This window comes from Canis lupus, chromosome 1 (assembly GCF_048164855.1).
Source record: "Canis lupus baileyi chromosome 1, mCanLup2.hap1, whole genome shotgun sequence".
Classification (NCBI taxonomy): domain Eukaryota; kingdom Metazoa; phylum Chordata; class Mammalia; order Carnivora; family Canidae; genus Canis; species Canis lupus.
Window position 1 is genome coordinate 47,844,626 of NC_132838.1, and position 21,386 is coordinate 47,866,011.

Consider the following 21,386-nt stretch of genomic DNA (forward strand, 5'->3'; position numbering starts at 1 on the left):
TTTGCTCTCGTCCTCTGAGGAGCAGATGGGCGTTGGCTGCAGATGTAGGTGTTCTGAACACCAGGGCCAGGCTCTCATGGTTGGAACCCCTTGCAGAATACTGAGCTTTATTCTCCTGAGTCCTCCAGCAGGTGTTTCATCTTGGCAGTGTAGAACTGCTGTTTCTCATCGCTGATGGGAAGCTTCTTTCACCATCATGTTTACCGTTCTGTTGCATGTTTTATGAGTCATAAGCAAAGGAGTTTTGGAGACTGTCCTTCACAATTTTTGCTGCTTTAAAACTGAGTGCATACTCTTCTGCTTCTCAATTAACAAGGGTCTGTATTTTGAGTGTCTGTTTTGGCTTGGGCTTGAGGCACGTTCCAGCTTTATCCAGCACCTGTAGCTGGAAGCAGTATGAACATGCTTCTTCAAAATCGCATGAGGAGGGGCCTGGCTGGCTCATTTGGTAGAGCACGGGACTCTTGGTCTCAGGGTGGTAGTCCAAACCCCACATAGGGCATGGAACCTACTTACTTGAAAAAAAATTGTGTGATGAACCGTAGGCCCAGAAGACGCAGCGGGCCTGAATGCGGCAGGTGTCTGGTAGTTTCAACTATGTTGCCTGTGTGCACAAGCTGAGGGTCCTAACTTGAGTTTTATTGTGAAGAAACACCAGACAAACCCAAATTGGATGACACTGTATAAAAATAGATGGTCTGTACTCTTCTGAAATGTCAATATCAAGTAGAAAAAACAGGAAGTAATGTGGCTGGTCCACATGGCAGAAGACTCCAGAGATCTAGGCACAAAGTGCCATGTATGAGCCTGGGCTGGATCCCGAATGGGGACAAATTAGCTATAAAGAACATGATTAGGACAGTTGAAGAAAATGGAGCGTGGACTGTATCTGTGTTTGCCTATAATTATATGAGCCTGGAGAAGGATATATTTTGTTAACCATGATTACTTGGGAAAGAGTGGGGGTTGGGAATGAAGGGAAAAAATACTACAATTTAAAAAAAGCATACATGAGTGAAATAAGTCAATCGGAAAAGGACAAACATTATATGGTCTCATTCATTTGGGGAATATAAAAATTAGTGAAAGGGAATAAAAGGAGAGAAAATGAGTGAAAATATCAGTGAGGGTGACAAAACATGAGAGACACCTAACTCTGGGAAATGAACAAGGGGTAGTGGAAAGGGAGGTGGGTGGGGGGTTGGGGTGACTGGGTGATGGGCACTGAGGGGGGCACTTGGCAGGATGAGCACTGGGTGTTATGCTAAATGTTGGCAAATTGAACTCCAATAAAAATAATTTTTAAAAAATAAAAAAGCATACAGGATGCAAACAACATGCATGGTATGATTCCATTTTTGTTAAATGATATATGTGTATGTCTGGGAAATGAATTATATAATTATATAAGGATGGTCAACAAAATGTTAACGACTATCTTAAGGTGATAGGAATTTGAACAATGTTTACATTTTTTCCTATTTCTGTGAATATAATTTTTCTTTTTTGCAATATAATTTTTTCAGTCACAGGTATTATTTTTATGAAATCAAAAGTAATTTTTTTAGTGTTAAAAGGCAGGAAAAACTCACTTGGGGAAAATTACAAGAAAATCTTAATTTTTTTCTGTTTCATCCACTTTCTTCCTATAGCCCCAACTTTGTTACTTAAAACACCTTACATGTTTTGACCTAGGATGTTCCCAGATGTGCTGAGCATGTGTAAAGATGTGAGCCTACTCTTTGCATTGGAAGGAATTAGGGTGTTTGATTTTCCGGAGAATTCTGTTTGATACAGGAATTTCAGCAGTTACTTCCTGCCATCCTAGAGCTCTCAGAAGAAACCCCTTTCTGGTGACTTCAAAGTTCTCCTTAAAAGACCGTGTCCCTTTGACCTCTATGTACTTTGACCACACTGGGTGCACTTTCATCCTGACCTCAAAAGGTATATAAATTATATAATGTCCTGGATCTGAATATCTTCCCCTTTCACCATACATAAGACTGTTCTTCCTCTTGGCTGCCTGGAGGTATTGTAAGAGTTATTGAGGTGGGTTTGTGGAATGCTTTGAGCTGCTCAGATGAAAGGAACGAAGCTCTAATTTTGTTAATAACATAACCTTGTTGTCAGTGGGGCCCACCAAGTCAGGTGAAAACAGGGAAAGACCCGTCAGAATCAAAGATACTTCCAACAATCAAGGGAGACCCAGCTTGGTGCTTTGATGCCCATGCGGTGCAGACTATGTCAGCTTTAGTAGGGTGGTCAGATGTGAAGAAGGCAGAGTAATGCTTCCAGAAGGAGCTCTCAACCAGTAACGGGTGGGTTGGTAGATAAAGATTGGCTTCCTCACCCCACTGGCGGGGAACTGTGAGGTGGGTTCTGCACTACTTCCCAGTGCCCCCTGGAAGGTATGAGCTTCAGTCACCTCTGGTGGTAACTTGCTTCATCATGCATGCTCTAGTAGCTTTTTTCCTTCTATTTCACCTCACTGTCCCAGGTGTTTTCTGGAATCCCTTCCTAAGTAAACTACTTACTCTTGAATCTTGTCAGTTCCAGTACAGCTAGAATTGTCACGTGTTTCCTCCACCAGTCTCACTGCCCTGAGATCCTAGCCCCCTCGTTGCTGCCTATGCAAATTGCCAGCCCCCTCGTTTCTGCCTATCCAAATTGCCAGAGCTCCCAGCCCCACTCTGAGCCAAGTCTACTCAGCTGGCAGCTCAACAGACGTAGCACTGTCTCCATTGTGTGGCAGGCTGGAGTAGAAAGGGTTGGAATCACACGTACATGCCTGGCTGAAGAATCCTGATTCAGTTACTTACTAGCTATGAACCCCTGGGCACATCACTCCACTTCTCTGAGCTTGTGGAATATTGATAAGAATCCTTGCCCTGTCTGGTTGTCCTCTGGCTCTAGTGAGCTACACATATAAAGAACCAGGATATTGCCTAATACAAGAAGATACTCCAGAAAAGATAGTTATTTTCATCTTATCTTGAAGAAATTCATTATTTACTCTCTATGTGTCTCCATCTTGTTTCCAAACTGAGCTATAGCTTCTCTAACAGATTCAGCATATGTATGCTTCATATTCATATTTATCACACTGTCTTGTCCATGAAAGGCACTAAATAATTGTTATCAGTTTTCTAAAGCTTTAAATCAGAGGATGAACTCTTTCAATTCAAGATTCGCTTATGGATTATTTGCTATTGTGAGGAATTCTCAAAGAATTTTTAGCAGGCCATTGTTTTTCTTGGCCTCAGTTTTCATGTATGCAAAACAAATGTTCAGGTCTATAATTCTAGATGCACTGAGGTCCTTCTAGCACTACAGTGTGGAATCTAAGCATTCCTCGAAGGCCAGTACTATAGGTTACTCTTCTTTCTGACCCGTCACCACTTAATATAATTGTGGTCACAGATTAAGTGCCTTCCCAGTGCATGCGGAGTCCATTCCAGTCATCTCACTGATCCCGTTTCCTCCCAGCCTTCCTTCCCTCTTACCATCCCTCACTCTATTCCAGCCAGACCATCTTTTCTTAGTACCCCTAGAATCTTCCAGACTTGATCTGCCTTGAGGCCTTTGTACTTGCTATTTCTTATCACTTGGTTCTCTGCTCGTGTCCCCTCTCTCAATTCTCTCTATTCCACGACCCTGCTTTTTTTCTTGTAAATGCTCTCTGAAATTGCCATCATCTAGCATTTCTTTGCTTCTGTTGTTTGCTTTTTATTTCCATTTATTGTTTGTTTTGTCCACCCCTCCCTCTAGTCCTCAAATATAAATGTCTGTTTTTGGATCTTTGTCTATCCCTGCCACTTAAATAGTACTTAAAACACATCTGGCACAAAGTAGGCCCCTAAATAAACAACTGTGAAATGAATGAATGAGTAAACTCATGCCTTACAGAGTAGTTTTTAGATGGTGAGCTAAAATCTGTTGCTGTCATGCCAGGTTCTAGTGAATTTCTTTAGGTGTGTGTCCTAAGGGAATCTATTGCTCTAGGTGTAAGTAAACATGCAGTGGGAAGAAAGAAGGACTTTCTAGGGAGACGAGGGAAAGCAATCATACCAGCTTATCTAGAAACTTATTTGCAATAGGAAACTCAGATATAATTCAAGAAGTAATAATTTCTTTTTATTATAGAAAATTTCAAACATAAACATAAGTAGATATAGATAAGACTAGCATAATGGATCCTCTTGTACCCTGTGATAGACAGATACTAGAGTGGCCCCCTCATCCTGGTGTCTATACCCTGTATATAATCCTCTCCCCTGAGTGTTTGCAAAACCTGTGACTTGCTGGAAACCAATAGAATATGGCAGTTTGATGTCACCCCTATGTGATCACCCCTATGTGTAAGATTCCACCTTGCTGACAAACTTATTTCGGGGACTCTTCTTGCTGGCTTGATGAAATCAGTGGCCATGTTGGGAAAGGACATGTGACAAGGAGCTCCAGGAGCTGAGGGCGATCTCCAGTTGACAGCTAGCAAAAAGCCAGAGTCTTCAGTCCTACAGCTGCAAGGAAATAAAATCTGCCAATGACCTGGGTGAGCAAGGAAGCTGATGCTTTTCCAGTTGAGCCTCCAAATAAAACACAGCCTCGCCAACCCCTTGAGGGTAGCTTAAGACCCTAAGCAGAGGACCCTGCTTAGGTGGGTGAGGTGCCTGGACACCTGACCCATAAAAAGTATGAGACAATAAATTGGTGTTGTTTTGAGCTGCTAAATCTGTAGTAATTTGCGGCAATTGATAACGAATTAAGATATATCACCCAATGTAAATGATTTTCTATAGTTTGCCGGTATTGATTCATCTATACGTTCGTCCGTGGTTTTGGGCATGGGTGGGATGGAGTATTTTAAAGCACATGCGCATACTTTAGTATCTCTAACAGAAAAGGAGTTTTTAAAAGTATAACAGTGAAAAATTAAGGCTTCCTTGACAACCAAAATAGGAGTCTTTTTAAAGCCCAGGAAGTCGATGGATCTAGTCTATTAGCTGGACACGGGAAGAAAGGGTACATTCTATAAACTGAGTAAGAAGAACATCCCCTTGATCCGATGAGCTAAAGAACAGGTACACATATGAGACCTTTCACTTGAAACGTCTAAGCCTTGCCAGTCGTTGTCGTTGTTGCTGTTTTAAGTAGTGCAGTCACAAGGTACTTGATCCTATAATATGCTCATCTGTCCTACAAAATCCAAAATCGTTCAAATCCAATCCTGATTGTATGTTGCAAATCCGACCCGTTCCGTTCCCCTAACCTGCGCCGGAAGGGACCCTTGTCAATTTCCACGTTTTTCATGACTCTTCATCGTTCCATGCCCTACGATAACTGGCATCCCTACCACCCTTCCCTTACCACAGGCAGCTCCTTCCAACTGGCCCCAGTTCCTCTCCTCTCTTGGAGACACCAAGCTCCTCTGCCTTTGACACTGAAGCGCTTCGTAAAGGAAACTCCCAGGGCTCTGGGGTCCGTCCCATCTCCACCACCAGGGCGCACTGCGATCTCTGGCAAGTAGAGCATTCTTTAAACTGGACACAATAGTGCCTCGCAGGGTTGCGGTCAAGATTAGATAAAGAACGTGTGTCACGGGTCAAGAGCCCAGCCCCTCGCAGGCACCGCCGCTCCTCACCCTTCCCTTTGTTAGTCCCCAGCTCGTCTCCCGGCACCAGAACGCCCAGCACCACGCCGCACCCGCTTTCGTCGCGGGGCATGCCGGGATTTGTAGTTTCTTTGCTCCCCAAGCCGTGCTCGCTCTCGGAGTCAGTCGGCGAGAGGAAGAACTACACATCCCAGTGGGCAGTGAAAGGAAAGCGGGGCTCGGAAAATCGAGCGTCCCCGCCCGGCTGCCTCCGCTTTCCGCTGCCCACGGGTTGTGCCCACCGGGCGCGGGCTCCGACCCCGCGGCAAAGTCGGGGAGGGCGCGAGCCGGGCGCGCGTCGGCCGGGCCGGTCGGGCGGGGCCCCCGGGCAGGGGAGGCGCGGGCTGGAGAGGACAGCGGCCGTCCCTCTGCGGCCGTGGGAGCTCGCGGGGGGGAAAGGGGAGAAATAAAGCGAGTACATCGCGAGCGGCCGTGTCGGAGAAGTGAGAAAGAAAGGGCTGGGAGGCAGCAAGCCCCGCGCAGCGCGGCCGCCGCGGGCTTGTCCTCGGGGCCGCAGGGGACCCAGAGCGCTCTGCGCTCCCTGCGGGACACCTGGCCCCGGAGCCAGGCCCGCCTCGTAGGGTGTCTCCCCATCCCGTCGCCGGGCACCCCGCCCCCGCCGGGGGAGGAAGAGCAAGAGCCGGCGCAGGCCCGGGAGGGTCACCTCTCCGGGGGCGCGGGCTCCTCGGGTCCCCGGGAGCCGCTGGCATGGACCTGCCGCCGCGTGCGTGTGTGTGTGTGGGTGTGTGTGCGCACGCCGAGGCGGCGGCCGCAGTCCGCGAGCGGGGCCGGGGAGCGCCCAGCGCCCGCCCGCCTGTCCGCCCGGGGGTCGTGCCGGGCCCGCCCGAGGGCACTGGGGCGGGCGAGGAGGAGGAGCCGGAGGAGGAGCCCGGCTGCTGGGCGCGGGCCGCCGCCCCCCGGGCCGGGAGGAGGCGGGCCCGCTCGGAGCGCCGCGCGCGCGCCGGGGCTGAGCCTCGCAAACAAGTGTCTGTGGCGCTCGCCCCGCGGCGGCCCTCCCTGCGCCCGGCCCGGCCCCTATGGGGCGGGAAGCCCCGAGCGAGCCGCCGCCGCGACCCCCGGCCCCCCGGCCCCCGCGGCCCCGGCAGCCCCGCGCGGGGGCCGCGGGCTGGGCTCGGCTGCCAGGCGCGCCGGCGCGGGGTGGCCGCGCGAGCAGCGCCCGGGCTGTCGCCGAGCCCGCTCCTGACAGAAGAACGTGCTCGGTTTCCCCACCCACCCCTGGGAGGGGTTGCCGGTGCCGCGAGCTGCCTCCCAGTTTCCATCGCTCTCTCCTGGGGAGGATCCACCGCCGGGAGGAAGGATTAGAATAAACCTGGCCGCGGCGCCCCAGTGGCTCGCGGGGAAGCCGGCGCGGGGGTCGCCGCCTCGTGTCCCCTCGGGGCGCAGCAGCAGCAGCGGCGGCGGCAGCGGCAGCGGCAGCGGCGGCAGCAGCGCTCGGGGGCCGGCGGGCCGGGGCGGCGGGGCCGCGCGAGGGGGCGGGCGCGCGGCGCACCGGGGGCCCCGGAGCCCCGGGCGCGCGGGCTGGAAGCGACTGAGGACCGCCGCCGCGGGCTGCGGGCGAGCCCCGTCCCTCCCGGAGGGGGTCCGGGCTATGACAGCGGGGCTCCCGCGAGGGTTAACCTGGGTGTCCTCGGCGAAGTTGTCGCCGAGCCGGCAGCCGGCGTAGGGGCCGCGGCGCCGCGGCTCAGGGGGCGGCCGGGCGGCCGGCGGCGGTCGTGGCTCGGCGGGGCCCGCGCGGCCGGGGGGCTCCGGGGGGCGTGCGCCCCCAGCCGGCTGCGCTCGCGGATGCCTCCCGGCGGCGGCGGGCCCATGAAAGACTGCGAGTACAGTCAGATCAGCACCCACAGCTCCTCCCCCATGGAGTCGCCCCACAAGAAGAAGAAAATCGCGGCCCGGAGGAAATGGGAGGTTTTCCCGGGCAGAAACAAGTTCTTCTGCAACGGCAGGATCATGATGGCCCGGCAGACGGGCGTCTTCTACCTGACTCTCGTCCTCATTCTGGTCACTAGCGGACTCTTCTTCGCCTTCGAGTAAGTGGCGGCGAAAGCTCCGCGGCGCCCTGCTCCCCTCGCCCCCCCGACCCCCGCCCCCGCCCCCCGCCCCTCCTCTCGCTACTTTCGTTTTCCAGAAGCCGTCCCTGCCGGATCTGCACGCTGTTACATAATGCGAGCCCGCCTGCCCCTGTTGCGCTCCCGAGGGTCTGTCGGCGCTCGGGCCCGCGGAGGGGACGCGGCCCGGGGTCGGCTGGGGAGCGGCGAGGGGGCAGGGCGCGCGGGGAGGGCGTGGCGGCCTGGCGGCTCCCGGGCGGGGCGGGGCGGGGCGGCGCCGCGCCTCGCAGGTGCAGTCGGAGCCCCGCCGGCCAGCCCCGGGGCAGCCCTCGCGCGGGAAGGGAGGGGAGGCTGGAGCCCCCGCGGGCGTCAGGGCAGTGGGCCTCCCTTCTGGCTCGCGAGCCGGGGCCCATCGCGGGCCGCTCATCCGCCGGCTCTTCTAGGTGCCTTCGCTGAGCGGTGGAGAATCTTGGTTGTTTCAAAGTGGAGGCTGCCCAAGGGGGCCTGGAAGGATGATTTCAATGTTTCGTTCTCCTTAGATGCTCGCCTTTGATCCACAGTTTTCCGAGTTACCATAACGTGGTCTCCAAACTCTTCGCTTTTAAAAAAAGTTCCGATCAAAAATGTTGAAGATACACACTTTCTCCTCCCTCCTCCCTCCCCCCCCCCCCCCCCACGGCCCCGCGCAATGTTCGGGAACAGGTGAAACGAGACTTTTTTTTTTTTTTTTTTTTTTGCCCAGTTCAGGAAAAGTCGGACACTGCATGGTAACTTCGGTTTCCAGAAACAGCACTTTGGGACTTTAGGGCTTTGATTTGAAAAAAAAAAAAAAGAAAAAAGAAAAAAGAAAAGGTGCATGCTGGTCTTCTCCGTTTTCAGGAAAATCAGGTTGGCCACTAGCGACTGTCCTCCTGCCAACTAATGAAAGATCTTCTTATTTATTAATAGATTAGATAAAGTACTTTAACCACATTCCAGAATCAATTTCAATTGCTTTTATTGGGTCCAACATTTGCAATGCAGCTTCTTATGTAATTCTTGGTGTCCTATACACAATAAAAGTTGTAGCCACCCCCCCCACACACACACACACTTAAAAGGAGACAATACCGTTATTGGGGAGTGCTTTGTGTTTCCTTACCTGGCTTAATGATGGGGCATGATACCCATTCAGTCTCCATCTTCCGTTGCATAGGGTTAATTAAACCTTTGTGTTTATTTACTTTTGTCTTTGATAAGTATTAATAGGCTCTGATTTTGTGCCCAGTGTCTGGTATTACGAATGCTATCTCTATCAGAAACGAATGCTCTCTTGACAATGTAATACTTTTCATGTAAAGCCCTGTGACTCTGGGGGGAAACATTTTTTTCTCTGGCATTGTGCTATGATGCACGGTTTTAGCAGGATTGAGTTAGACCAGGTGAGGAGAGAGATCTCACAGGTGAGCCACGCACCTCCCCCAGGCCTCACACACAACCCCTTCCTTTCTGACTATGTAAATTTCCCAGGTCTCTCCCAGAAGTTGAACTTTGGGGCACATTTGCAGCTAGGGTAGAACCTGTTGGGGACCTTGGGGATGGGAGGGGGAGGTGTGCAAAGGCTTTGGGAATGGCAGGAGAAATGCTCTGTTCCTCTGTTAATCCCCTTGTCCCCCTCCAGAGCCAGCCACTCATCCTTACAGACTCGGGTCTGAGTCATAATAGATTCAGGCACTGGAGTGACAATGCTCTGTGGTTGAACACAAATACCATCCTTCTAATGGTGGCTTTCCCTAGAGGTGGTCTTCTAGATAGATAGTATTCACTATGTTCCTAAAGGTAAAAAAATTTTTGAACTGATCTATATTGGCATTTTTGCTCTTTTTAGCACTTTTAATGGTGGGGAAAATAGGTTAATTTTGTGAGCTTCAGCCACAGGTGTTTCCTGCAGGATGATGAATGTTTCATTTTCTGCGTACACTCCAATCCCCACTGTATGGTTAGAGATCCCCACTAGTTATACTTACTATCTTTCATTTTCTTTATTCAAGTACTGCTTTTAAGCAAACCATCATAAATTCATTTTTACCTTTTAAGCTCTGTGTGTGTTTCTTCAAGAGTTCCCCAAAGTCCTCACTAGAAGATTGTTAGGGATCTTTCTCTGCGTCAGCATTATGCTAACGGATGGCTGTAGGAATAAACATGTGTGCTGGGATTTTATTAGCTACTATTGATAGCTTCATTTTTAGATAGGCTGTGTGTGTGTATGTGTGTGTGTGTGTGTGTGTGTGTGTGTGGTCTCCATGAGTGTTGTTTCAATTAGGCAATTTGAAATTTCAAGAAAATAGGCCAATCCTAGCCTGATGCCTCGGTTGGGAAAAATCATAGGGCTGTGTTCAAACTATAGAATATTATGGTTTGGCTAAGAATAGTGTCACTATGTTGCTTTTAAGTTCTTTATCATTGCTAATGACAAAGTGAAATTAAATAACTTTGGCCAAATTAATTTGATAGACTCAGAGAAGCAATTAGTTCCATGCATAGGAGATGAAATGCCAGCAGCCTAAAAGAGATCAGGAGAAAATGCCAGTTTTGTCTGCTCACTGCCAGGCCTGCCTTCCTTCTAAGCTCTTTCTTTAGTTATTTATTGGACACATACTATAGTGTTTGCCTATTTGGATTAATTTCATGTCCAGATAACTTTAATATTAGTAGAATTCATGTTCAAACATTAGAGTCCATGTTTCCCCATAGAGTTACAAAAGGCAAGTGCAACATTTGAAAAGAAGACACAGGACTTCGCTTCAGACTTCCTTTTCCTGCAGTTCTTCCCCCACCCCACTTCTCATTCCCAACCTTGAACAGAGGACAAAGAAGTTCCTACTGGAGAAAATGACCTATTGGAGCACAGCAACAGGTGTTGATAGTGCCTCCGACCCCTGAGAAAAAGGCAGGGTGTGTGTGTGGGGTGATTATTCCCACAGTGCAGGTGAGGTGACAGGCATCGAGAGATGAAAAGACCACTGAGGGTCACATACTAATTAGTGGCCTGGCTTCTGACTACAAAGCCATTGCCCTTTCTGATCCATGGTGCCATTCTCCCTGCAAGTATAGAAGAGTGCTTACAGGAATGGGCTTGGGAAGGACAGATCCCAGGGTTCTAACTAGAAGTATGACCCTGGGCACAGAATTTGACGTTTCTAAGCCTCAGTTTTCCCATCTGTTAAATGGGATCAATAATATCTACCTTAAAGTGGTACAAAGATCAAATGAAAAGGTATAGTTTGTACAATGTCTCATCCAAAGTAAGTACTCAATTAACAGCACATATTTTTAGAGCAAACCTTAGAAGTAGCCTCCAAACCACTACCTTTTCTGAGAGCCTTTGAAGAAGGGAGTGAGTTAGTAAGTATAACAGTGATAGTATATTGGGCTGAAAATAATGCAGAACTGTGTAGTTTGCAGTTGAAATGAAGATTTCTATATGAGTCTGAGGAGTGACTCCACTCTTGCCCCTTCAGAGGGGGAGTCCTGCAGAGATGTCCAGGACCCCCACTTGTCCAGACCTGGGCAGGAGCACGGAGGAAGCATCCAAGAAGCAGGGACTGGATTTCACTTCTGTTTCCAGAGCTACCATCTTAGAACTGTGAAGACGGTAAAGAAAACTACTAGAAGCAACCTGATGCAACTCCACTCATTTTCAAGTAGGGCCAGGCTATGTATTTTGAGGCATCTCGTATTCAGCATACGTACTGATAGAGTGTCAGCATTTTGTAGCTGTATTCAGGATGGAAGGAAGCTGTGGCAGTGCTGTTGAGAGACCTGTCACTGCTCCTTGCAGTTACTGAGGGCCTGGCCCACCTGAGACTCAAAGCAACATCCTCATTCTCACATCCCCAGAAGATCAATTTGAAAAGATCAGTGAACATTATAAATTTCTTCATCTCTTCTTCTCTGACCCACACAAATGTACAGCCTGCTTATGTTTTGAGTTGAGATTTTGAAAATAAAAAGTCTTTGGTCCTGAACTATTGACATCTTGTAGTCTCTGATCACAGGGGCAGAAAGAAAGAGATGAACCAGGCATCCAGGTGAGGCTCGTGTTTCCAGAAGCCGCTGTGATGTGAGGGGAGACCTGCTCAGATCTAGGACTTGACGGTCTCCCATTTATGTGCTGTGGCCACAGATGTCATTGGGGTGGAAACACTTGGGAGTGTGGAAGCATTCCTAAATTTCTCATCACTGGAAGTCCATCGATTTTTTAAAAATATTAAATTCAATTAGCCAACATATAGTACATAGTTAGTTTCAGATGTAGTGTTCGATAATTTATCAGTTGTGTATAACACCCGGTGCTCAGTCACATCAGGTGCCCTCCTTAATCCTCATCACCACTGATGATTTTTTTTTAAAGCCACGTTTTTTCGTCTCCCCTCTCCTTCCCTTCTCCCTTCCTTTTCCTCTCCCTCCTTCCCTTTGTTTCTTCTTCCTCCTCCTCCTCTTCCTCCTTCTTTCTTTGGCTAATCCCCTTTGAAGTAGTTGATGACTGACTGGTAGTAGAACTGGGGTGATGTTTGCTTTGAAGATGGAACAAGGGACTGTCCCCCATAAACAAAGGTGCTATTTCCAATAATAATCTCTCCCTTATAAATTGGAAATCCTTTATTATTCAGTAGAAGATACTACCCTTATAATATATAAGGACCCTGTCTTTTCTCAACTGTCCTATTCAGAACTGCATCAAGTTATCCGCCATCTCAGGAAACATACGGGAAGTGCCCTGTCTTCTGGCCAGATGCTGGCCATGCTGTGCACTGTAGAACACCACGGGATTGATAGTAGATGACCATCAGGATGTTACCCTGAACATTTCCTATTAACCAAGTAGATGGTGTCAGGGACACTCTGTAACCCACTGTGGATCCACACAAGATTTTTTTTTTTCCTAAAGATTTTATTGATTTATTCATGAGAGTCACAGAGCGAGAGAGAGAGGCAGAGAGACAGGCAGAGGGAGAAGCAGGCTCCATGCAGGGAGCCTGACGTGGGACTCGATCCTGGATGTCCAGGATTACTCCCTGGGCCGAAGGCGGCGCCAAACCGCTGAGCCACCCGGGCTGCCCCCACACAAGAATTTTAAGTGGCTTCAAAACCTTATTATTGAGCTCTTGACCTGAGGGTGCTAATCCTTTCATTTGTGTGCAAGATCAACACATGTAAGTTCCGTGAGGATAGGGAATGCGTTAGTTTTGTTCACAATTGTACTCTAGGACTTAAAATAGTATCTGGTACATAGCTGGCTCTCAGTAAATATTTGCTGTTTATGGAATAATGGTAATATTGAAACTAAAAAATAACTTCCTTGTGCTTTAGTTCTTCATCATGTAAAGTCTTCAACATTAATAACATAATAATGCCTTCTAGAACACATTTGGCTTAGAATTTTTGATTATTAGTTGTAATTCTTCTGATTTTAGAAGCAGGTCTCATCCTTTTTCAAATTCATTAATTGAAGCAGAGGAAATAAAAGGTTTTCTTAGTTACTTAGAAAACTAGTGACAGAGTTGGGATATTTACTTGGCTAACTAAGACTTTTTCCTAGGTTTTCTTTTCTTTCTTTTCTTTTCTTTTCTTTTCTTTTCTTTTCTTTTCTTTTCTTTTCTTTTCTTTTTTTTTTTTTTTAACTAAATGCTGTAAGCAAATAAAGCACTCTGTGATATATAAGAATGTTACCCTCTACTACCAGTACCTGGAATAATTTCACATTTCATGGGTTCTTGACTTTGGATACTTGAATTTACTTAATAAAACTCTTAAGGATCCTGTTGACTCTCAGCTAGTGGGAAGTGATAGGAAGTCACACAGAAAGGACGCCTGTAGGTTTCTATAATAGGGTAATGATGGTCAATTATTTAGTGGGCCATGTCTACAAAACCTGGAGATTTTTCCTTTGCAGAGCAATGTTGCACGTAATTTATTCATTGCAGAGTTACTGTGTCTTAGCAAGAGAATTCAAATTAAGTGTTTTAAGGAAGTGTATTCATTTTTTTTTTTTTTTTTTTGCAGCTGAGGTTGTTAGGAAAGGGAGAACATTGGTGGTTAATAGATATTTCACTTTTTTTTTAAGATTTTATTTATTTATTCATGAGAGACAGAGAGAGGGAGGCAGAGGTAGAAGCAGGCTCCATGCAGGGAGCCCAATATGGGACTTGATCCCAGGACCCCAAGATCACTACCTGAGCTACAGGCAGACGATCAACCACTGAGCCACCCAGGTGTCCCTCATTAGATACTCCTAATTAGTTACATCCAGGACTTTGGATCTGATAAAAAGTTGATTCAGGTAAGGATTGGGGACCATTTTAATGCTTTCCTTTAGTTCTTTCCTAACTATAAACGTTGATATCAATTCAAACTAATTTTTATAAACTGGATGATCTACCTCCTCAATTTCTGCTCTTTAAAAACTGTAATATTAGACTCCTAAGAAGATTCTATGTAACATGTATGCAAGTTTTGAAATAAAATACTGTAAAGAGTACTTGTGAAACTACCACTCAACTCAAGAACCACACTGATACCAGGGCTTTTGAATCTACTCACACCCTCTGGGTTTCATCTCCCTGCCTCTTCCTGAGGTCATCACCACCTGAGCTTTCATCAGTGTTAATGCCTTGCCTCTTTTTCCTCAAGGTCTTTTATTTATTTATTTATTTATTTATTTATTTATTTATTTATTTATTTTTCCTCAAGGTCTTTTAATGTGTGCATTCCCAAACAATAGTTTGTTTAGTTTGGCTTATTTTTTTTATCTAAAAAAATGTGAACAAATTTCTTTTGTATGTGTAAAGAAATTTTTATAGATATTAAAAACTCTCCATCTCTGTTCTTTTCCCTCCCTCTCTCTGGACCATTAAAGAGTAAATTACAGACATTGTGTCCTTTTCTTTTTTTTCTTTTTTTTTATTTTTTTTTCATTGTGTCCTTTTCTACCCACATTTTTCAGCATTTAATTCTTAAGAAAATTTTTCTTCTGTAAATAGTATCCTTAACCCTTGAACAACACAGGTTTGAGCTGTGCTGGTTCACTTAAGTATGATTTTTTTTTCACAGTACGGTACTATAAATGTATTTGTTCTTCCTATGGTTTTCTTAGTAGCATTTTCTTTCCTTTAGCTTACTTGACTGCAATAGTACAGTGTATAATACATATAGCTTACAAAACATGTGTTAATGGACTATTTATGTTATCCATAAGGCTGCTGGTCAACAGGAGGCTATGCAAGTAGTTAAATTTTGAGGATGTTGAAAGTTATACACCAGTTTTCAGCTGTGTAGGGATAAAGTGGGGTTGGCACTCCAATCCCCATTTTGTTCAAGAGTCAGCTATAATAGTATCAATTTCAGTAAATTTAATGTGGCTACAACAGTCCATATTCAAATTTTATTGTTAAGTTTAAGTTTATGATTTTGGCATTTGTTTTGTGTTTATGTAATATGTATTATTTCTCTTTTCTCCTTCTAGCCTTCATTTAGATGAACTGCATATTTTGAATATTCCATTTTATTTCCTTTAAAATTTTCAGCTATATTTCTTTGTATTTTTTTTAGTAGTTATGTAGGAGATAAGAATATGTCTCTTTACCCTGTCATGGTCAACCTCCAAATAGTAATACTATACTTCACAAATAATGTAGGAAACCTAAAACATTATAATTCTACTTACTTCTCCCACCCTTTGTGACTCTATTGTCATTGGTGTGTGTATAAACCCAGTAATGTTACTACTTTAAAGTTGTCAGTAGTATGTAACAGAAACATAAATAAATATATATATATGAAGCAAATATATTTTAAAGTAAAACATATAAAATCTAAAAAAACATACATTTATACATATATAAAATAGAGATAATTTTAAATAGAATTTTATATTTACATATCATTTCTAGTACTATTTATTTCTTCCATCTACATCATTTCCCTTTGGCCTAAAGTAATTCTTTTAGCATTTCCTGATGCAGATCTGCTGGTTACAGTTTCTTTGAGATTTTGCTTCTTCTGAAAATGTTTGCCTTCATTTTTAAAGGACAGAAGATATTTTCACTGGATATAGAATTCTAGTTTGATAGTTGTTTGAATCAGAGCTTTAAGAGATTGGCTCATTGTCTTCTAATCTCTTGTTTCTGATGAGAAGTTAGCCTTTATTTTTAATGTTTTCCCCTGTGAGTTTTTTCCCAGGTGATTTTCTCTTTATCTTTTTTTTTTTTGTGTGTGTGTATCTTGTTTGGTTTCAACTACACATGCCAAGGTGTAGTTTTTTTTTTTTTTTTTTTTTTTCTACTGATATGGCTCAGGGTTTGCTAAGACTTCTGGGATCTGTGGGTTGATATCTTTCATTAGTTTTATAAAATTTTTTATCCAGTATTTCTTCAGATATTTATTTTGTGCCTTTCTTGTCCTATGTTTTTATTAATACTCTTTGTGTGTGTGTGTGTGTGTGTGTGTGTGTGTGTGTGTGTGTTCCAGTTTGAATAATTCCTATTGGTCTGACTTTATGTTTACTGATCCTTTCCTCTGCTGTGTCTTGTTTATGTTAAACCATCTGTGTTGTCTTTTTTTTTTATTTTGAGTGTTTCTACATTTAAAAAAATAGTTTTTTATATAGTCTAAGAAATAACTTCTATTCTCCTGAAATTCTCCATCCATTCATGTCCATATTTTCCACTGGATCGATCTATCTATGTATTTATGTATCTATGTATCTATCTATTTTTCTGGTAGTTATTCTGAATTCCTTGCCTAATGATTCCAACAGCTTTATCATCTCTGGGTCTACTTCTTTTGGCTATTTCTTCTCTTGACTATGGGTTATATTTTCTCCCGTCTTTGTGAGTCTCATAATTTTTGATTGCATGCCAGATATAGTGTGTAAAAGAGTTGTAGAGGACACAGCAATTTAAAAGGGCATGCCTTTTATCAGGCCACCAGTGTGTGGGCTCAGTCAATCTAGTTTTTTATTAAAATGGGTGTGGTCTTCCCTGAAGCTTTAGTTAGATCTGTTTCATCATTGAGCTCAAATGTTTCGAGGGCAGAGACTTTCCCTTCAGCAGGAATTGGGATCTGAATTATTTTTTTTTGAGGGGGGGGGAGTCTGAATTCTTAAGATTTCTTTATACTTCATAGGCCAGCATCAGCTTACCCAACTGTGAAAGATTTGTCAGCCAGTCCATTAGCATTTTGGGTTACTTGGGAGTTTGCTTTTAGTACTGTATGAACCTTCTTCATCTCAGCACATCTCTCTTTGTCTAGCAGTCTGGTCTCAGCGTTCAGAGTGCTGCTGCAATGCTTAGGGTGAGGGCCTGAAGTGCATAAGGGAGGTTTTCTCAGTTTTTATGCTCTGACCCCTGCCTTACCCTTGAGAAGATCCTTTCCTTCTCAAAACCAGGGCAGTTGCCTCTCAACTCTCCTGCCCTACCCCCAGCCTTTGGTGTATTCTTGCTGTGTTTTTGGTGAGGATCAGTGGGAAGGAGTTGGCTGGTACTCTGTGTCCCAGGCTCCCTGGAATTCGTATCTGTAGGGTCAACTATATGGCTGTTAAACTTGCTAGAAATTTACTTGTTTTCTCCTTACTCCTGGATATGGTGGGTTTCTGTTCTTCCTGCCATTTTCCTAGGAATGAGAGCAGATATTGTCTTTTTTTTTCTCTTGGGAAGGGCTCAACACATTTAAAATTATTTGTATCCTCAGCTCCATGATATATTTTTAAAAATTGCTTTGTAGCTAATCTGGTTTGTTCTCATTGTTAGAGTGGGAGTGATTTCTCTTACAACTTTCAACTTGCAAATTTTTGAACTTACTATTGTGTTTCTCAGGTTCATATATTTTGTTGCATTTATATATGTAATTAGCTTTCATTTGGTTTGTATAAATATATTCAATTTATTCCTCATACTATCTCTAATCTTTCTTTTTTGGATTTCTTGCTGATTCTTGTCATTTACCCTCGTTTTAAGGGATAGACTTCATAGGTTTTGATTTTTTCTTAAGTGTGTCCTGGCAATGACTATGACATTTGGGCTGAAATGCTTAGGCCTGAGCATGGTATTCAATTTATTATGCTATAAAAGCATGATGGTAAAGTAGTTTTCAAAAGATAAATCATAACTATCATCCAATCATTGAAGTTATATATAATTAAGAGCAAGGTTTATAGAAATATGTCCTTGTGATAAGTGAGATACTTTATCACAAATCTTCATCTGCCAGTTTAATTTGATCTAGTTTTTCACTGATTTTTTAAATAAAAGTTTAATTTTTTATTCCCCACTTAAAAATACTTTGAGTATGGAAGCTCTTTTCTGATCCCATGTCTAGCTTAGATACAAACTCTCAGAGTCCTTGTAATTAAGGTCCTGTTACTCACCTCTTGTCATGTGGCTGGCTTTAGTTGAAAGTCCTGATAGAAGAGATTTGTGATTGAACCAGTCAGCCCTCAGCTCTTGTAGACTCTTCAATCTGCCTGGTTCTCTACATGAGAGAGAAAATATCTTCCTCTGCCATGAGCAGTCCCAGAATGAAGAGAAAGGTGACAGCTGTGTGTGTGTGTGTGTGTGTGTGTGTGTGTGTATGTATGTGTGTGTATCCTTTTCCCTGACTCCATTCTCCTAATCTGTAGAAGTTGTGCTATCCTAATTTAGGCTTTTTTCCCCCCTCTGCCTTCTTGGTTCTTCACAGCTGGTTGCTAAGGTACCATTGGAATAGACTTCTCTGTATCCTTCTAGAGATTTTTGAGGTAGACTTTTAACTGTAATGAGACCTTTTCATCTTAGAACATTTTAAGCACATTTGGACAGAACACACCATTTTTAAAAATAGGAATACAATAATTTCCATACATGTTCTAACTGAATTTTTAAAAATGCTGACCTCAAAGTCCTTGGGAACTTGGTCTTGGTGTTGAGAGCCATCAGAATGTGACAAGGCTGGGCAAGGTGGTTGATAGAGGAAAGTGTAGCCAATGGCCCTCTGAGGCTGGATGTGGTTTGTCTTGAAGTAGTCCTATTAGTGGGGAATGGCTATCTAACTCGCTGGGGAAAAGATTTAAGCTCCCTAAATCTGGTAGCTTTTCAGGTGCTTCTCAAGATTATAGAGAAACAGCTTATTTTAACACAAAACACTGGAGTCTATTAAAGGTGTAAGTTCTACTTGCTGAGATGAGAAATTATTGCCTCTCCTTGTACAGATAGTAAAAATTAAATGGGTCCCCAAAATGTGTGTTCCTGACTACTTCCATGACAAAATCTAGTGTCCTTGTTTTTGTTTTTACCTTTCTCTCAGTGGCGGAGGAGATTATGACCACTTTCTCTTTACTTGAAACTTTTTCTTCCTTTAGCTTCTAGGATGTTCATCTTCTGCTTACCTTTTCCCTTTTCCTTTTTCTCCTGTACTGTATCTGCTCTTTCCTTCTTGCCCTGAATTCACTTTGCTTGTTCCTCTTCTGCCTTTCTTACTTTCTTGAGCAAGTTTGAATCATCATGGTGATCACTCTCACCTCTTCCAATGTGTCTTTCTCCCTTGCTTAGAGTCCCTGCCTTATTGTCTTAAATTACTCTTGCCCGTGGAGATCTCTTGTCCACGTGTCCTCTGATGTCCAGAAGGCAAGTCATTGAATCCCACAGGTGTTGTTACTGGACCCATCACTGGCAGTGAAGAGAAGTCCTCCCTCGTCCCTTGCACCGCAGCCCCAAGTGTCTTCTGTTTCAACACTTCTCATATACTTCAGCCCTTCATCCTTTACTGATCCTTTCCTTTCATGTCTCTTGTGCTGTATTCTTCCTCTTTGTTTCCATACTTGGTGTGGCAGTTTTGAATATCTTCATAAAATCTTTAACCCTCTTTCCATTTAAAAACAATGGAATATAACTCTTCACTCCTTGAATATAGGTCTGCCTTAGTGACTTAGTTCTAAAGAATAGCACACAGCAGAAGTGATGCTGTGTGATTTCTGAGACCACTTTAGACATGTGATGAAGCTTTCATCTGGTACACAAGTTTTCTCTCTCTCATGGGGCATGTACCTTTGGAGCTTTGAGCTACCATGTGAGAAATCTAGCTACATCACACAGAAACTCCCCATAGTATAGAGAGCACGTAGAGTGAGTCTGGACCATGTATGGAGAGGTGCCCGTGGATCCCGCAGCTCTTCCTGCCCCTGGCTATTTGAGTCTTCCTGGCACAGCAGCCAGACATGCAAGCGGATGAGCCTTCACATGATTCAATTTCCCCTCTTTCTCTAGTCTTTGAGCCACCCCAATGGAAGTGAAATGGGGCAGACATGAACTATTCCAGCCATGTTCTCTCCAGACTGCGTATTTGTGAACAAACAGTGTTGTTTTAAGCCACTACATTTTGGGGAGGTTTATTAGACTGGAAAACTTAACTACCAGAAATTCGCAAATGAAGTATTGAGACTGTTTTGGAGTATACAGCAATGAATGTGTAACTAACACTAAAGTTACAGTACTATAGCTTGAGACTTAAAAAAAAAATGGAAGCATCAAGGTTAGCTTTTCTACCTCACCACTCCCATACCAATGTGTCCTTGAGTAGGAGAGAAAGGAGTAGCAGCTCGATAATGCATCCACCTTTGTGCCAAGCCCTGGGTCTCCCTTGGGATGTTTTTCTTGGTAAAGTACTTTGAACTCAGTAGTGTAGGTCCTCATCAGCCCACCCATGGACCATAGTCCCAGCCTTCTTTCTCAAATTTTCCTCCATGCTGTGTTTGTTATATTTATAGTGATAGACGTACACTCATTGTGTGGAAAAGTAAATCCACACAGAATTACTGAAATCTGGTGTCTAAGACCTTCTTATTTTTCTCACAACTTACTAAGATTGATGACAATGGCTAAATTTTTTGATATCTCTATGCAGAGCCATCTCTCTGTTGATTTTGGAGAGATCTTCAATATTGTTGTGTACTAGAATGCTCATTCTTCCTGGGATATTGAGAGCAGGAACTTGGCTTACCTACCTGCCATCCTTTTGACCCACTGAAGCCTTTCTGGTAACAGCCTGTGGTTGCTTTGTGTCTGCAGAGCTAAGCTGTCCCAGAAGTGGGCAGCTAGACAACTAGTGACCCACAGTGATCTGATCTTTCAAGCTGGCCTCAGATTTATATAATCAATGCAGTTTATCATCTTAAATGGTACTATTTTGGGGTATTTTTAAATTTCCCATACACACATTCTTGATGACGATAAGGGCATTTTTTTAAACATATAAGCCAAAGTCAAGTTAAATTCTAGAGCTATATATAGTTTATTTGTCTTTCTGACCCAGGAGAAATTTTCTTTTTACTTGGATCTCACATTTACTGACTCAGTACAAACTTTCCTGCTTCTCTTTAAGATAGCAATCCATGCAAATCAAATGCCAGAATGGTCCTCACATACATTCAAGTGGTGCTTTGTACTCTATTTAGGAGATACTCTGTGTTTCTGTTTCTATTCTGTTAGCTTTATGCATATTTTGTGCAGATATTTCAAAAGGTATGGTCTTGTCTTTTATTTTTATTTATATATTTTTAAATATTTATTTATTAGAGAGAGAGTGTGTGCACAGGAGGAGGGGTAGAGGGAAAGAATCTTCGAGCCACTCTTCACTGAGCAAAGACAGGGGAGCCCAAT

At 44.2% G+C, this 21,386-nt stretch overlaps 1 protein-coding gene and 1 long non-coding RNA gene across 5 annotated transcripts in view; one reads left to right on the forward strand and one right to left on the reverse strand.

Moving 5' to 3' along the window:
• Positions 1 to 4,112: 4,112 nt before the first annotated feature.
• Positions 4,113 to 5,909, reverse strand: LOC140616627 (uncharacterized). The gene is made up of 2 exons (XR_012017032.1): positions 5,368 to 5,909; positions 4,113 to 4,520 (listed from the first exon to the last, which is right to left on the reverse strand). It is a non-coding gene; the product is annotated as an uncharacterized lncRNA (long non-coding RNA).
• A 1,484-nt stretch (positions 5,910 to 7,393) lies between these two features.
• Positions 7,394 to 21,386, forward strand: part of ZDHHC14 (zDHHC palmitoyltransferase 14) — a 273,583-nt gene continuing 259,590 nt past the window's right edge. For 2 of the 4 annotated variants that reach the window (XM_072828971.1, XM_072828994.1), the window contains exon 1: positions 7,395 to 7,698. In XM_072828971.1, the coding sequence (XP_072685072.1) occupies positions 7,454 to 7,698 (245 nt within the window). In that variant the 5' untranslated portion in view covers positions 7,395 to 7,453. Of the gene's footprint in view, positions 7,699 to 21,386 lie in introns of all 4 variants that reach the window. The other 2 variants (XM_072828984.1, XM_072828978.1) reach the window with 2 other exon arrangements.